Raw genomic sequence first — 13167 nt, forward strand, 5'->3', positions numbered from 1 at the left:
GGATCCATCTAATAAAAATAAATCTAAAAATTTAGAAATTAAGTAAGTCTAAGAAAATGTGTCATGAAAAGTGATAAGCATTGGCTTCAATTTTTTGCACCAAAATAAACTTGTTTTTTAATTCCATTTTACACAAAGCATTTTAAGTCACTTCATATCAAATCACAGTAGCATTTGCAGGCAAATAATTATTAAGCATCATTGCTGAAGAATTTTTATGAAACAGAGTAAGATAAAATTATTCATTTGATGTTTACATTCCAATATTTAGTTATAACCATTTATTCCTTTCCTGCAATTCTTCTTTTTCCATGCTTTTTTTTCTCTCTCTCCCTCTTTTGTGAATCCATTCTTTGCATGAATTTCCCCAGTCTCCCTCTGGATGACTAAAGGAACTTCTATTAGCACGACAAAGTGGTCCCCATTATTTTAAGTTTAAAAATGCGGCAGATATGTTAAGTGAAATCCACCAGACTTCTCTTCTACAATACTTTTGACCTCTAGATATGTTAAGAGCTTCATCCTCCAATGCTTTTAATTCTAATCCTTGCCGAGACAAAATTCATTGCTTGAATTACAAGAGTGAGTCTCATTAAAGCTAAAAACCAGTGACCCAGATAGTATAACGGATTAATATGGTGACCTTGCAATTTAGAGCTTTACTTTCAAATCTGACTGTACAGTCAAGTAATTTCAATAGTCAATTAATCAATTGGTTAATACCAGTCTATAAATGTTCTGAATCTGAGAGTCAGATCATTTCAGCCAGTATTACTCTATAAAAAAATTAAGTGGAGAGCACTGGTACATTTATTAACTCCCAGAACCTTTATTAAATGATCAAATATAATAAATAACATTTAATGAATTTCTGTAGATTTTTGAATCACTAACATAAGCGTTTATATGTATATATATATGATTTTAATAGACATCAACATTTTGAAATCTACATCAGATTCAATGGGGCTTCAGAAAATTTCTGGAAATTTTTGATTAAAGTATAGTTAGTTTTGGTACTAAAAATATTTGAAATTCCTATGTAGGTTTTTCATAGTACACATGTTCCAATGAACATGTTTTTAAAATTTTTATTACTGTCAATCAATAATGTTTTATTATTGATTTTCATTTTATTTGAAAGACACAGGAATAGACAGAGAAACAGACAGGCAGACAAAGAAATCTTCCATTCACTAATTCATTCTTTGAATACACATGACAGCCAAGAAGGACTATATCAAGGTAAAACCAAGAGCCTAGAACTCAGTTCAGGCTTCCCACATGGTTAACATCGACCCATGCAGTTGACCATGAACTACTGCCTCCCCAAGTACACATTAACGGTAAGATGGAACAGAGGCAGAGAACAAGGACTCAAACCAGGCACTCCGATTTAGGAAGACAATGTCTACAACCGGAATGTACTGTGCCACTATGAAGTTTTTGGAGAGTTCCTGGGCCAAGGCATTTCCAATTGATTTGCTCCAATATTAACTTAGCTCCACTTTCCCACAAACTTAGTAGACATAAACATATTCTGATTATACTGTAATATGTAAATATTCAGGATATAGGTCTATATGTCTTTATTACAGACAAACCATAAATACAATCAACACAGGTCTTAAGCTGTGATGTTGACTAAGTTTTCCAACTCTGATCATTGGTACTGTTTTGATATCCTTTAAGGTGATATTTATTGTTAGGGTTATTTTACTGTGCAGAAAATAAAACAAATGTATATGTACTCAAACAGATATACTGCAGTTTAGAGAACTTGCTTTTTAAAAAAAAATTTGCCAGGGATATGTTTCTAAAAAATTGTTCCATATGTGTTTCCTGTAGATGCAAGATATCCGGACCCCAGAAGGGAGTCAGTACAACTCCCACCCACAGATGGCAGCCATGCGTCCCCGGGGCCAGCCCACAGACATCAGGCAGCAGGCGGGGATGATGCCACCCAGCCAACTGACCACCATCAATCAATCACAGCTAAGTGCACAGCTTGGTCTGAACATGGGAGGAAGCAGTGTTCCCCACAACTCACCCTCACCACCTGGAAGCAAGTCTGCAACTCCCTCACCATCCAGTTCGGTGCATGAAGATGAAGGCGATGATGCCTCTAAGGTATGGCTAAGTTGTTCTTAGGACTGAAAGGCGTTGTGACATCTTAAGAATTCCGCAGTTTTCACAAGTTTGGATGATCCCAATGAGGAGCATTGGTGAGGACTGAACACTTCATTAATAAAACGTGAGATTACAAATGAAATGTATGAAATCTCCTGCTTGTGAAGGCACATTTTAAAATCCCTGCTCCTTTCAGAACAGATGAAACGTAAAATCCAGACCCACAAAATATGAGGTTGTGTTATGAATAAAATAAAATTAGCCTTACAGGACTCAACATTCAGAATCAGGTTTAATTTAACACCCATTCAAAATTATCTGCTTCAGTGTAATCATTTATTCCATTTACATCAGAGGCAGACTGAATCCCCACCCATAAGTTTACTCCGCAGACACCTGCTACACCAGGGCTGGGCAAAGGCTGGAGCCAGGAACCAAGAACTCCAGGTTTCCCATGTGGCTCACAAAAGCCAAATTACTTGAGCCATCACCACTGTCTCCCAAAGTCAGTTTTAGTAGGAAGCTGAAAATAGGAGTAGAGCCAGCATTGCTACACTGATACGGGGTTGCAATTATCATAATTGCTCAGCAAAACACCTGTTTTTGCTTTTAAGGCTCTATCCTTACATTATGAATTCATATTCTCTCTCTCTCTCTCTCTCTCTCTCTCTCTCTCTCTCTCTCTTTCTCGCTAGGGGTGGGATGGAGAAATAGAGTTCATGATGAAATATAAAATCTTGATATTATCTGACTTTTTCATACTGAAGATGAGGAAAACGAAGGTTGGAAATGTGAGATGCCCCGGGAATCAGTGGCCCAGATGCATTAGTCATACCCTGTCTTAGTCTCGCACAACACAGTTCTTTGTCAGTCATTAGCAGAGCCACTCTTTTCAGTTATTTAGGTGGGAGGTTATAACTTAAATGCCATTAATGAGAGAATTAGCTGCAGAATGTAGTAGTTCCTTAAAGTATTAGAGTAATTAAATTTAAGTTCTTTAAACTAGGTGATTACCTCAAAATGAAATACATTCTCCTCTGAGAACACTAAAATAACCTCTGATTGCCTTGACATCCGTCAAGCATCTTCCAAGTCCATCTCAACCAGTAGTCCTGTGCTAATGCACTTAAATGATACTAGGTATTAAAAGCCTTCTGTGCATTCTTATTTCTTTCTTTAGAAATATTGCTGTTGAGAATTCCCTAATGTAAGCCAGTTTGCCTTCTTTTCGCCTTGGTGAAAAATTATTTTGGAGGAATTAACCTGTCAACATGATACCAACGGCAATGCTGAGAGATTCTCATCTACGTATTCCTAACTTCCCAATAGCTACAATATTTTTAAAGAACCAGATAAAGAGTGATACCTAGGTTTACTTTAGCCTGATGACAAAGACAAGATGGTTGCTTTGATATTTTCTTGTCTATTTTGTGGGTGCTTGTTGATCTGGTATTTGGGACCTTGATCCTGGAGACTACTCTCAGCCCCTAGAAGCTAGGTTGTTTCTACATGTAGCATAGAGCTCCTCTGTGACCACCCTTCTCTGAAATACAGATCATGAAACCTGAGCCCACACTCCCACACATCCCCTTTAAAAAGTCCTCATGCACCAAGACCATAGGCCCCTGCCCCACATCACCCTGATGCCAGATATTGGACAAGGAGCGAGAAGCCACTTCTGCGATTGTGTAAACTTTACAGTCCTAATACGCCTCATTCAGTCCTTCCCATAAAATCACCCACACTGGTGCTGAGTCATACTCTGACTCGCCCTCTTCTGTCTCCTGACTACTCTGGCTGCTTCTCTTGGTAGCCTTGGACTGCCTTTCCCATCCTGGGATTCTGTGAGGATAAACTTTTCCCTTCCTCACAAACATTTCTAAGTCTGCTTTCCCACTGTATATGATGAAGTAAAACACAGACACGAACTCCAGAACGGTTGCACAAACACAGTGACACATGTGAATCCCCTCCACCCACTAACCGGACTAGATTCCCTATTGTCATTGAGTAGGGGAGAGGCCAGAAGGAAACTAGTTAACAATACATAAATAATTAGTCAAGTTAGTAAAACCCTAGCATTTTGCTAATAATTTAGAGAGGCAAAATAATGTTCTTCAGAAAGTATGGATTATTTTAATAGCACATAACAGTCAGTAAGTCACCTGGACATAAACATGAACACCAAGGATTAACTTGTGGCCAGTGATCTAGATGTTGGACTGTACATGGATAAAAATGGGGAAAAAATTCCATTGGTGCATCTGGATTCTTTATCAATATTCCTTACTGCCATTTAAGGAAATTAAGTGCAAAATCACTTGCATCATCTGGCAGTACATTTGATATAGGACCAATTTTAATTACCATAACATGATCCACACTCTTAAACTTCTGCTAGAAAAGTGAATAAAAACCTGAAATTCAAAGAATTAACGTTTGCTTATCAATCCCAATAGGTCCTTATTTTATCAGTTTCCAGTAATATAAATTTATGTGTTATAGGCTTCCATACAGGAATGAAACTTTACTATGAATGTCTCATTCAGTCACTTGAGATTCATACCTCAAAGTGATTTGGAGTTCTTTATTAATGATTGTGCAGGATAATTCATGTTCTAGAGTGACATTCTTGAACTGTTACTTTGTGAAACTATAGGAAGGATTGCTCAAGCATACACCTGCTAACCTCTATTTTTGTCCAAATATTCACAAGTTCATCTCAAGAGGATGTACCTTCCCATTCTTAGAACATAGTATTTTCACCTTCTGTCCTGTGCAATTTCTTCCTGCCCAGTATTCACCTAATGCTTGTTAAATGCCTAGTAAAATCTTCTGGTGAAAGCACTCAAGTATTTTTCATCAGATTGGAGGGTTACATTGGAATGTTTCCCTTTATGTGTCAGTAGAATTTATGTGAAATGCTGTGTTTCAGCAGTTTCAGGTAAACGTGGAAGAGCATTAAGTCAAAAATATAATTTAAATCATTTTCTGCAAGTAAATTTCAAAGGAGTATTGAGTTCCACACAAGATAAAGCAGCTTCTAAATCTTCGCTCTTGTACTCTTTAAGCAATTACATATTGATTCCAGTTTATCTGATTGAACAATTAAATGAAATAATTCTATTTGACAGAGAAAAATATTGTAAATACAACAGTAAAATTAATTATCACCTCATAAACCCTAACCATGGATTTGATTTCTCCAAAGCTATGTTGACAACCTTAAGTCATAAAAAGGCATGCAGTAAAGCATCAAAGAAATACAAACTCAGCTTGTGGTTATAGGCTTGTAATCCAGTACTTGTAACTTAGCAAACACTTTAAGACACTTTAAAGTATCTGGCATTACAAAGATGTTTTTGGCACACTTTTCTCTTTGTAGAAAAAGTGCAGTTTAAAAAAATCATAACATATAATTTTCATTATTTTTTATTTCAGTTTTTTGGTGGAAAGTATTCTTTTATATTTTCATCTTACAGATGTCATGTAACCAAATGATGTTCTACTTCCATTATGTATGTGTTTGTTTTTATTTATTTGAGAAGGGGAGAGACACATAGGCTCACTCCCCAAATGCTAACAATATCCATGGTTATCCCGGCCAAAGCTAGGAGCTAGGAACTAAATGTAGGTTTTCCGTATGACTGGCAGGGACCCAACTACTTAAACTAATACCTTCAATAATCTGAGTAGTAGAACACTTGAATGGAAAGTGGAGTCAGAATTGGAGCCCAGGCCTTACAACTGGCCAGTGCGCCAAACATCTATCTCAGATCCCTTAAACAAAGCATCCGTTGCATTTACTTTAATATAGCACTGAAATATTTGGGTTACATTTGTCACACAAATGTTCTATGTTTCCCAGCTTCTTTAAGTTTGATCTTATTTTTCTCATCTTATTACTTCCCATTTAAGATAAAATAGTTGTTACTTCTTATAGTGATTATCTCTGGCACACAACCACATAAATGTAAAAAACTTTTCAGTGTCTTCTTCCTCATTCTTAGATTATTTCTTATTTGAACTTGCCTTCCCATTTATTGCTGTTCCAAATCTTACTTGCTAACTGAATTATTTAATATAATTGATTAAGCATCAATATCTATGATTTTATTCAGTTTTTCCACTAGATTTATTCATGTAAGTATTTTTTTCCACTTCACTTTTTTGTGTCTTTAAAATGTTTCTTCAAGATTTCCTGGGAACATGATTACCCCACTAAATGCTTTTGCTGGGTATAGAATTCCAGATGAGCGCTTTTCCTCTGTTAGCATTTGGAATCTTTTATCCAGTTGACTCCGGCTTGCTAATTCTGTTTTTAAGATCATTGCTGCCTTCCTGCCTTTCTTTTAAGTCATAGCTCTTTGCCCCCAGAAGTGTTTTATGATCTTCTGGTCTCCTGCAGCTTCAATATGATGTGTGTGGATTTCTTCCAAAATCCCTGAAATGTTTCAGCCGTTGTTTTTCCTGGTCTTGCCCTTATTGCATTCCTGCTCCCAGCTCACTCTGGCACTGTAAGATCAGTGTAAACCTTCTTGACCTATGCTCCACAATGTTTCTTTGCATTTTTCCCTCTGTATTACATTTCTCATTATTCAACTTATATCAGTTTTCCACCTTTTAATTCTCTTTTCAGCTGTATCTATTATGACAATCAAAATGATCAATTGAGATTTTAATTTCAAATAGTTTGTTTCATTGTATTCTTTTTTACATCCGGATTTTCTTATTTGCTTATTTCTTACCCATATATTTAATTTCTTTTATTCCTTTAGGCAAACAAAACATAATTATTCAATACATTTTTTTGCCAACTCCCATACAAGAAAACTTTTGGTACCTTATTTTGTAGATTTAATAGAAACTTTCATTTTGCTTTTGTTTCTTTTTGTGTAAAAACAGATATTTACTAAAACGTTGGATAATTTTTTAGATCTTTTCTAGAAATGGATTGTGTTTCATTACAATCCAAACACACTTGACTTGAAATCTTCAAGATCATCTATGTAGTGCTAGAAAATCCATTCAGAGATGCAAATGCTGGTGTTTGTGAATTGTCACAAGGAATCCATATCCAAACACACACACACACACACACACACACACCCCTGGGCATATGCAAAATAAATTGTTTTACTCAATCCATGACTTGAGAATGTAATCCTCATACATCCTGACATCAACAGGAAAACTTACTAACTGTTCTGGCACTGGGAGGCGTGCTGTTTGTTTTCTGTGTCCTGCATCTTTAACTGGATGTCACAGCAGTTTCAACAACTGTCTTCAATGTGAAAGACAGCCTAGGTACTCTGCTTGTATCTCTGGTTCCTGCATTCACTGAGATTTTTACCATTATGAATTTCTTAGTAACTCTAGTCCATCCATCCGTTTGCTGTGCCCTGCTAAACAGAAAGTCTTTTTCTGAGAGCAAATAGAATGAGTCACCAGAGCAGCAGTTAAACAAGCCTTCGGAGAAAATGTACATATTTACTGCTCTTTGAAATGAAAAACAAATCTTGGAATAAAACAAAAATGATAAATAGATTTCCATATGTACTAAGTGTGAAGAAAAAGTGTTAAAAGTAAATGTTATATCTCTTTACCCATCTATGGGTTAGAATATTAAAACTGGAGTCTTGAAATTCCAGTATTTTCCGCATTGAACTGTATTTAGTAGGCGACTCTTTAACATTTTATGTGATAAAATGTATGTGAAACCTTTAGTAAATACTTCAGTGGTTCGTGTTGTGGTGCAGCGTGCTGAGCCACTGCATGTAGTGTCAGCATCCCATTACCATGGCTCCAAATCCAGAATTCTTTATAATGTACCCAGCAAGGCAGCAAAAGACATCCCAAGTACTTGGGCCCCAAGTCTACCCATGTGGGAAACCCAGAATGCGTCCTTGGCTCCTGGATTCAGTCTGCCACAGACCTGACTATTGCAGCTATTTGAGCACTGAACCTGTAAGTAGAAGATCCATACTCTTTCTTTCATACACGTTGGAATAAAAATAAAATGGAAAATAGCACTTGGCATTTTCTGTAGCTAGGTCCTTCCTTAGCAACTTGCGTTCTTTACAAAGCAAAGGAACTCATAATCTCAAAGAATGAGAGGGAAACATGCCCTGCACAGGCAACTTTAAAGATCAAATGGCATAGTTCCAACAAAACGAATAACAACTGCAACCTTTCCTCATACCAACAATCATAGTCAGCTATGTTTGGCTGAATCAACGATCCGTAAAAAGGAATTTGCTTTACAAACTCTGATACTGATACAGCGGCCCATACTTGTGAGTCACTTCGGAAGTAAAGCATTTCTTAGGCGTTTCTCTACTGTTGATTTTTTTGAGTCACTGACTGTCCTGTTATTATTAATGATAGTAATAAGCCCAGTTGTAAAATGAAAGAAATATTACAGCCGTGCTGATTTCACAGTAACTAGATGACTTACTTTCCGTGCATACTTGAATTTATTCTCATAAGGGGATTTTGGATGACATGGTTTAGAAAGAAAAGGGAATGAAGTGAAGTAGCAAAATTTTTCACTTACAGAAACAGTGCCATCACCAAAAGTGCTGTGCTATGCCCTGTTTCCATGGTGAAGATTTTATAATATTTACTTTATATGATAAGAGTTATAAGTGGAGTTCCATGTTGTTTGTTCAGCCTATTATGCAGATGGCGCTTGATTAAAATCTATTTTAAACTACAGCGATTACTGCAAGATACTGTGCATTAAACAGCTCTCCCAGCTCCATTAAAGGCTGTGGGACCGCAGCAGTTTATTTTAAATATGCTTATAGACGTTTCTGACTTCTCCTGGGGTGTTTCGCTACCAATGTTTTTTCATAATCTTCAACGTGTGTACTCTGGATTCTTGAGAAGTATCATCTAAGCAACCCTGGTACCTGCTTTTTTGAAAACAAAACGTTATTATTTTCTTGTGATAAAGTCCATCCCTATAAGTAAACAGGGAAGTATGCCATGAGGTGAATCACTGGATCCCTGTGGACTTCTCTAGGGATCCCAGAAACAAATCTATGTCTCCAGCAAAGTTACAAGATGCAAAGGCATTTGTGTGAAGCATGTGTGTGAAGTTTATTTATGAGTTGCGATTATTCATGTGTTTGTGCTTGTATTTACTCACTAGTGCTTTAATTCAATGTGAAGTAAGTTGTAGATAATCAGTGCTATATTCCTGACTCCCACACAGCCATGTTCCCAGTAGCTGTGCTTTTCCTGAAGCATTTACATGCATTTCAGATGGGCTTTGCCTGGCCCAGTGCTGCAGAACAGCAGAGTAGAAATGTGTGATGATCTACTGAATCAAAGGCATTGTATCGCTTCTGGGAAGGGCAAAGCGATGGGTGGCAGCTCCTCCATTCTTTCATTATGTTTGTCATTGTGGGGAGTTTATCTTTTTACATGTGTATAATATTGTTCTTCTAAACCACATCATACACTAAAGGTCATGATGCTGGAATGAAATTTAATTCACCGGCCTTAGAACCCTGACAACTTCAGAAATACCATACTTTGGTACAAACTCCAAAATCTTTTACTGTCCCTTACAATAGCTACTAATCATGCATGATTTTTTATATTCAGATTTAACTAATTAAAATCAAATTTTAGAAATTCAATTCTTCAGTTGCCCTTAACCATAATACAGATAATCTATAGCCACATATAGCTAATGGTTGCCCTTTTGCACAGTGCCAAGAACATTTCTGTGATCCCAGAAAGTTCTATGAGACAGTGCTGCTCTAGAATTTAGTATCTAGGATTTATGTGAAAGTTGAGAAATGGAAGTATAAGCTTTCATCTGTCTCATGAAGACAGAGGCCTTTCAAGAGAAAAGCTTAGGCTCAGATGATACCCAAAATTGAGATCCAAGGACACATTACAATTCCATTTAGCTGATTTTCCACAATAAATCATATTCCTCACTGTTTTCTCTCCAAATAGTTTGTGGTTCAGAGTCAGGTATCTTCAGGAGTAGAGTCCATTACTGGCATGTAAGTGAATCCAAATTACAGCAACTTTTATGTCTCCAAGGAAGCTTTGCGCATGAGGAATGAGCATGGGGTTTTCACATACATATTGAAAGTACACAGAAAGTAAGTCTTGCACATCCCCAGTTTGTTGTAGTAGATCTAAAATGGCAACTCATTTCTTCACAAATCCCTTACAACGAACATGCAAACTGAAAACTGAGACCTCACAGGTCAGGTGGGAATCCCCGTGCGCATGAGTTAAGCAGTCTTACACTTCATAATCGCACTGCCCAAGTACTTTGGTATGCCTTCAAACATCAAATCAAGGCATGGACATGTCTTCCTATTATATTGCATCCTAAAAAGCAAAGATATTGTAAACTCTGAACAAGCCTTTATACAAGAAGGTTGAGCAAAAGATTAAACCATACCATCCAAACCATGTTTTATTTTTAAATAAACGGATATGACATACTTGTTCCCCCGCCTTTTGTGTAACTTTTTGGGTAAAAGGAAATTATGTGAGATTATAGCTCAATTATTCTTTTATTCTAACTTTTTTTTTTTACTTTTATTTAAAAGGTAAAGTTGCAGGGAAGAAAGTGATGGAGGGATCTTCCATCCACTGTTGCACTCCACAAATGGCTGCAGTGGCCAGAGCTGAATTGATCTGAAGCTAGAAGCCAGAAACTACTTCTGGGTCCCCCAAGATGATCCAGGAGTTCATGTACTTGGGTCATCCTCCACTGCTTCCCCAAGCTATAAGCAGGAAGCTGTATCAGAATTAGAGCAGCTAGGAATGAACGAGCACCCATATGGGATGCCAGTATCAAGGACAGAAGCTTACCCTACCATACAGTGACGCCAGCCTTCATTACTATTGCAATGGGAAATCTTCACCCTTTGATCCCCTCCATTTTTAATATTCTGCATTGTGGAACTGATTGATTACTCTTTATTTTCTTTTTAAATTAATATGATTATGAATATAAAATGATTGCATATAAACAATTTGGAAGTTATAAAACTACAAAAAGGAAAATCACAAAGATATATTCTATATCACAATGAAATTAGTTCTTAGCATGTCAAATATTTTTATAAAATCTGTCTTCTCCCTCATTGAGTATTGTTCAGTATTCTAACGTTTGTAGGTAAATTTGTGAGGCGTAACTTCCCACACCAGATTCAGACACTACCTTCCTAGTGCTTATCATCTGGGAAAGGTCAAGAGTTCACTGTCAAAAAAGCACGTTGACATGGATTAGGAACAAAAATTCACAGAGTAAATTGAGTGAATGGTAGGGGCTTCACTGGACATGGAGATATCTTTAAAACCTGTAAATAGAGATGCTGTAATGATTTCTGTGTGTGTGCAAAACTCAGGGGAGACAAAAGCCTAACCATCATCCACACACAAGTGCTAGTAGGAACTCTGCATCCAAATGAGATTACCTCAGTACAGACTCACAACAGAACGAGCTTCACTGCAATTATTGACCAGGTGAAGCTGACAGTGCACCAAAAAAAATGGTTCTAAGAACAGTACAGCCTGAGAGAGAAGAATAAAACCCTATCATGATAGTGTCATTGAACCAGTGGGACAGAATACAGAAATCTCAGAGAGGAGGCTACCGTGTGCCCAGGCTCAGGAGTGTGCACATCGGCAGTCATCTGGAGAGTGAAATGATGACAAGCACACTGAAGTGAGTTACAGACACTGTGTTAGCCAGCAGGAACAACCACAGGAAGATTTAATAACCCTTGTCAAATAAGGCCTAGACATCAGGGTAATAAATCTTTCAAAGTGTCACCATCCCATATGGAAGCTGATTCAAATCTTGGCTGTTCCATGTCTAGTCCAGCTCCATGCAGATGTCTCTAGAAAAGTAGTAGAAGCTGACCCAGGTGCTTGGGCTCCTGTCACCATGTAAGTGACTCAGATGAAACTCCTGGATTCTGGCTTTCGTGTGGCTTGGTCATGAATGTGGCAGCCATTTGGAAAGTGAGTGAACCAACAGATGGAAGATCTCTCTCTCTCTCTCTCTCTCTCTCTCTCTCTCTCTCTCTCTCTTTCTCTCTCTCTCTGGCTCCTGGCTTTTGATTGATTCAGCTATAGCTACTGTCGCCATTTGGAGAGTGAACTAGCAGATGGAAGATCTTCCTCTCTGTCTCTTCTACTTTGTTAATCTGTCTTTCCAACAAAAATAAATAAATCTTCAAGTAAATAAAGAAATATTTTTAAAAACTTTCCAGATTGTTGCAATGTGCAGCCATGCCAGGAATCACCATGCTAAGTGATGCCTGTTTCATGTTTAGTGCCAGCTGTCACATTAGTTTTCCCAGTGTCAGGCCTGCAAGCCAGTCCTCTGCCAAATTTGTACAGTGGCCCAAAGTTTCACAGGACTACTTCTCAGTTCCTTCCTAGAGAATTGCCTAGCAAGTGCACCATTTAGCATGCTAACTTGGTTCAGAACATCCTTTCCTTATGAGGTGCTTTGAACTGCTTCTGTAGACAGTTTGAGAGTCACAAACTTTCTCATCTCTTTTGGTACAAACAAAGCTAAAGCATTCACTTAGGTTCTTTCCTACATCATGTGCTATTGGGGTATGGTTCTCAAAGTGAATCTAGGGGGTCATACACTAGGCTCCTTGCATTTATTCAATGAATTATTCTAAAAGTTTAAACCATGTAATAGTTAATATTTAATAGCCTTTTATGTGTAAACATATTCCATTTCAGTAATCATAAAATGGTGCCATGGCTGGTTTATAGTAGAGGAAACTAAGACCCAGGGAAATTAGTGCAACCCAGATAACACAGCTAAAAATAGTGAAAGGAGGGCAAGAAGCTTCATCATCTGATACCATATCAAAAGCCTTCTCAGTGGCTGGTGCTTCCTCTCCAGTGTTGGCAGTTATTTTACACAAATAAGCTACCAGCAATTGATCTGAATCAGATATGCATTACATCGTATCTGCAGAGAGGCAAAAGCAACCACTGTCACCACAACAGAAGGTGAGGGTGCAGAGC

The 13167-nt window shown here is 37.5% G+C and overlaps 1 protein-coding gene across 2 annotated transcripts in view; it reads left to right on the forward strand.

Annotated features, from left to right (window-relative positions):
- Nucleotides 1-13167, forward strand: part of TOX (thymocyte selection associated high mobility group box) — a 295972-nt gene that overhangs the window by 245291 nt on the left and 37514 nt on the right. For both annotated transcript variants that reach the window (XM_040972532.1, XM_040972533.1), the window contains exon 4: nt 1849-2130. In XM_040972532.1, the coding sequence (XP_040828466.1) occupies nt 1849-2130 (282 nt within the window). The remainder of the gene's footprint in view (nt 1-1848; nt 2131-13167) is intronic.

Source organism: Ochotona curzoniae, unplaced genomic scaffold, assembly GCF_017591425.1.
Source record: "Ochotona curzoniae isolate NIBS_2020 unplaced genomic scaffold, NIBS_Ocur_1.0 contig_2318, whole genome shotgun sequence".
Taxonomy (NCBI): Eukaryota; Metazoa; Chordata; class Mammalia; order Lagomorpha; family Ochotonidae; genus Ochotona; species Ochotona curzoniae.